The 4,853-nt window shown below is 35.8% G+C and overlaps 1 protein-coding gene across 1 annotated transcript; it reads left to right on the top strand.

Moving 5' to 3' along the window:
• The first annotated feature begins 918 nt into the window (after nt 1–918).
• LOC139504894 (putative nuclease HARBI1) lies at nt 919–1,704 on the top strand. The gene has a single exon (XM_071294784.1). It carries the CDS (start codon nt 919–921, stop codon nt 1,702–1,704), a length of 786 nt encoding a protein of 261 aa, XP_071150885.1.
• Nucleotides 1,705–4,853: the final 3,149 nt, after the last annotated feature.

Raw genomic sequence — 4,853 nt, 5'->3', positions numbered from 1 at the left:
GGCTTGTGTGTAGGTTTATGGATTTCTCTGAAATTGTACCTCTATGTTTCATATCACAAAGGGAAGGCTGGGATTGAGTTTGGGTCAATTACCCAAAACATGCACGAATTAAGGGCAAACAAAGGGCCAAAAGCAAGGAATCTGATGTACAGTAGTTGTCGTTTGTTTATGTAATATATACATTGTACGTGTTTCTCGTTTCTCGTTGGTTTTTTTATATAGATAAGACCGTTGGTTTTCCCGTTTGAATGGTTTTATACCAGTAATTTTGGGCCCTTTATAGCTTGTTGTTCGGTGTGAGCCAAGGCTCCGTGTTGACGGCCGTATATTGACCTATAATAGTTTACTTTTTTTAATTGTTATCTGGATGGAGAGTTGTCTCATTGGCACTCACGTGACCACATCTTCCTATATCTATTTGTCTAGTTTTCAGACAATAACTTGTGTTTAAGTGAATGGATCTCTCTGAATTTGTACCAAGTATCACAATCAAAACTCACACAGTATTAAGCTTGAACATTGTATCAAAATGTTCCCCTAATTGTCAGAGTTCGACCACTAAGGTCGTATCAGGCTGCGCACAGCGAAGCATTTTATTTATGATATGTCAATGATGAAAACCACATTCTAAGAAAAATTATATAGATTTTAAACTTGAAAAAACAAATGATTATCTAGATTTTCAAGTAGCCGTACGTTGTTAGTTCATAATTTATATTCGTGCTTCCTAACCTCGATCGATTGTATCTTTTTCTGTATACAGAGACGAGAAATAACAACGCGATATAAAATATAAGTAAAACGCAGCTATAAACAGAAATACTCATAAAATATTTCTTACGTTTTTTATTCAATACAGCTATAGCATTACAACACGCTTATCCTATTAACTAAATATGTATTCATTTTATAGGCAATATGGAAAGCTTCAGATCAATGGCTGATAGATTTGATGTTTCAAAGGGAACGCTTCACGTATCTGTGAAATATATTTCAAATGTATTGGTCACTAAAATCATGCCACTTGTGATAAGCTGGCCGACAGGAGTTAGACTACAGAAAATTGCAGACGGCTTTTCCGAAACGTCCAGACTTGAAGGAACTATTGGAGCAATCGATGGAACACACATTGAGATAAAATGTCCGTCGAAGCACAAACAAGCTTATTTCAACAGAAAGAAATATCCATCACTTGTGCTTCTTGCAGTCTGTGATTCAAGTTTGAACTTCACGTATGTTTTTACAGGATGTCCAGGAAGCACTCACGATGCAGGAGTTCTCCGACAAACCCCTCTGTATCGAGATGCCCCTGGAGTTATTCCTCCCGGAAAGCACATCATTGGCGATTCAGCTTTCCCTCTGAATGCTTGGCTAATGAAGCCATTTAGAGACAACGGTAACCTATCAAGGGACCAAATAAAGTTCAATCAAGTGCTGAGTAGTTCTAGGCAAGTCATCGAGAGAAGTTTTGGATTCCTTAAAGGTAGATTTAGAAGACTTATAAAGCTGGATGCTGTTGACATGCAGGTAATCGTTGAAACCATCTTGTCCGGATGTACGCTTCACAATATTTGCCTTGCAAATGATGATGAAATGTTTGACATCGAACATGCTATAGGAGACGATGATCAAAACGGTCCAGATCAGGTACAGGGTAACCAGGAAGGCACTGATATTCGACAAACACTGATGGAAAGACTGTAAATTTACGCTGAATTGTAGAATTCATATGCTTTTTATGTGGTTACATGTTTTATTTTATTTCGTACATCCAACTTATAAAGCTGCATTCTTTTAATGTTTTAAATAATATATCGATAGTGTTTAGGATTTTTATTATGTTCTTTTACAACACCCGCTATGTTATTTATAATGCACTAACATGAATTATTAAAAGTATTGTATCACGCAACAAGATACACAAACATCCGATATCCGTCAAATAATAAACACACACAACAATAAACAACTTGAACAAACAGAAGGTCAGTAGAAACAATGTCAGTGTGATTAAACTAACAATACGTGCTCACACAATGTACTCGTCATTTGCCTAGTAAAGCCATATAGCGCAAAAGTAAAACGCAATACTGAATTATAATCTTTATTGTAAAATCACAACCTTAATGGTCAACCATAAGTTTACATTCAAACAATGAAACAATTAAATACAATAAAAACCATACATATTTGTGATACCAATTTTAACTGCTTTGATACTAGAATCAAATTGCAATAAAGGGCATTGCGTGGTTTGGAATTAGGGAACAGCTGAAGTCCGCCTCCAGGTGCGCGTTTTGTTGAAGACTTATGTATTTGCAGCCTTCGGTAGTTTTGTACCATTAGGTTGTTGTATCTTTGACACATTCCCATCTCAATTTTATTGTCTCGCCTTGACGGACACACATGAATGCTGTTTCCGGCGTCGGCGGCGGCGACGGCGTCAACAATGTATTAGTTTGTGATTAGGCCTAGTTTATGGCGAACCACTAGTCATGCGCGTAGGTACGTTGACGTCAAAATGACCGGGCGTACACTTGAATTCTGAAAATAAAACAAATAAATAGTCGACATAGAATAAAAAAAAATGCTCAAAAGCACATCAGCCTTGTGCATCTTTTTTCAATGGATTGTAATTTTGAATAAAAGGAACCAAATTTACTCAAATAGATCATTTAATATATTTGTTCGAATCTTTTGTAAAAGTCTTTATCTACTAAGAATTCTACGTACTTTTCTTATATTTAAAGCAATTCACTATCTGCTCGATGTGCTGTTTGTATTTTTGTCGAGCCTGCGATTTATGTCCCAAAAGCGAGACAAAACGGCGTCAATATTGAGGTTCCGAATGTGGATAAAGTCTTTTGAATGACTCTCCGTGAAATTTTACGGAAGTTGGACATAAACTGTTTATGATCAGAAGAGTATTCAGAGCAATATCATATGCAATTATAGCTTTGATTTTCCCGCATTTCAAGGACAAAATGTATTTCTTTCTGCAATTAATAAGCAGTTTGGGCTTACATTTTGTTATTTTTCAACTACATTAATAACTTGTCGAACCTTCATCGAATTTTATGAAAATGCCGAAGAAGCTTTTTCTATGACTAATGTCTAAATCTAAAAAATTGATAGCATTTATTTTCGTTCATTTTTTCTGTTCTTTTATGATAGACAGATAGCCGGACTCTTCTTTATGCAATTATTTATTTTACATGCTCAATTTATAAACATTCATAGATTGTCATGAAATATTCCAGATCAAGAAAAAAATATCAAAAGAAAATTTTAGGTTTTTTTTTTTAATCCCTCAAAAGTATGTTGCTATCAATGATTTTTTACTCGGATAGGAATCCTTACGGTATCTCATTCTCGATAGCTTTCGGGGGCTTCGTCCCTTTCGAACTCACTACCAGCATGTGCTTTAACATTAAGCGGTTGGCACCCCTCATATCCCTTGCCAAGGTTCGGGCGTACACGTAAAAATTACCCAGCTACCCCACTGCTAGTTGTCTGTCAATCACATTTGCTATGCAGTTGTATAATCTTTGGTACATCTCATTTCCGTATGGAGATTATTTGACCCTGTCCCTCAGTCATGGTCTATTGACTTCGAAACTTTTGCTTATTATACATGTATTAGTTTGTGATTAGGTCAGATTTTCGGGAACCATAAGTGGTAGGTCGATGATATTTGGTATGCAGTTGTATTTAAGCATTGGCATATCTCATTTCCATGCACATAATTTGGCTCCACCCTCTTAGTCATGGTATATTGACTTTGAAAATTGTTGTAAGTTATCATGTAATAGTTTGTGAGTTTGTGTAGGATTGCAAAGTAACCGTTAGTGGTTGGCAAATGGCAATTGGTTTTCAGTTGTATAAGCATCTGCACATCTCATTTTCATTCAGACTATTTGGCCCCTCATGAAAATGGTGTGAAGGTCATATGAACCATGCAAGGCAGAAATGTAGCTTACAATCCTTCAATGAACCAATTCTAGTTGATCTATTTAGAATAGTTTACGAAAAACAGAACAAAACACAAAAACTTTACACTGAGCCATGAACCGTGAAAATGAGTTCACTATCAAATAAAACTTTCAAAGCTAACAAACGCATCATAAAATAGTCCAATAAACCAAAAATAGTCGACCAATTGCATATAGTATTAGAAAAGAATAGAAAAAGTAAAAAAAATAGCTTTGAACTCTAAACCATGAAAATGAGGTCAAGGTCAGATGACACCTGTTAGCTAGATATGCTACCTGAAATCGATATACCATTCCAATTGATTTCTTATAGTGCGTCTCTCTATGTTGCAATGTTACACTATTGTTTCAAATAAGGGAGAAGGTTTGGTACCATTAAAACTTTTAAACCCGCTGCAAATGTCTGCACCTGTCCTTAATCAGGAATCTTTTGCTCAGAAGTTGTCGTTTGTTTAATAAAATGGGATTCATAAAGGTTTCTCGGTATTCGTTTTTATAAACAATAGACCGTTGGGTTTTCCGTTTGAATGGTTTTACACTATTAATTATTTTTGGCCCTTTAAAGTTTGCTGTTCGGTTTGAGGTAAGCTGCTACGTGTTTGATACCGTACCTTGACCTATAATGGTTTATGGTGAATTGGATGGAGTGTCGTCTCATTGCCACTCGTACAATATCTTCCTATATCCACATACACCAAATATAGTAGACCTATTGCATAGTACGTTATAAAAAACATACAAAAACACAAAAACCTACGAAAATGAGGTCAAGATCAGGCGACTACTGCCAGTTGGACATGTACACCTTAGTCCTTCCATACATCGAATATACTAGATATTTTGCTTAGAGGATCTGAGATA

The sequence above is a fragment of the Mytilus edulis genome, unplaced genomic scaffold (assembly GCF_963676685.1).
Source record: "Mytilus edulis unplaced genomic scaffold, xbMytEdul2.2 SCAFFOLD_2338, whole genome shotgun sequence".
Classification (NCBI taxonomy): domain Eukaryota; kingdom Metazoa; phylum Mollusca; class Bivalvia; order Mytilida; family Mytilidae; genus Mytilus; species Mytilus edulis.
The sequence above is the reverse complement of the archived record's forward strand: the minus strand, read 5'-3'. Positions and strand labels throughout refer to the sequence as shown.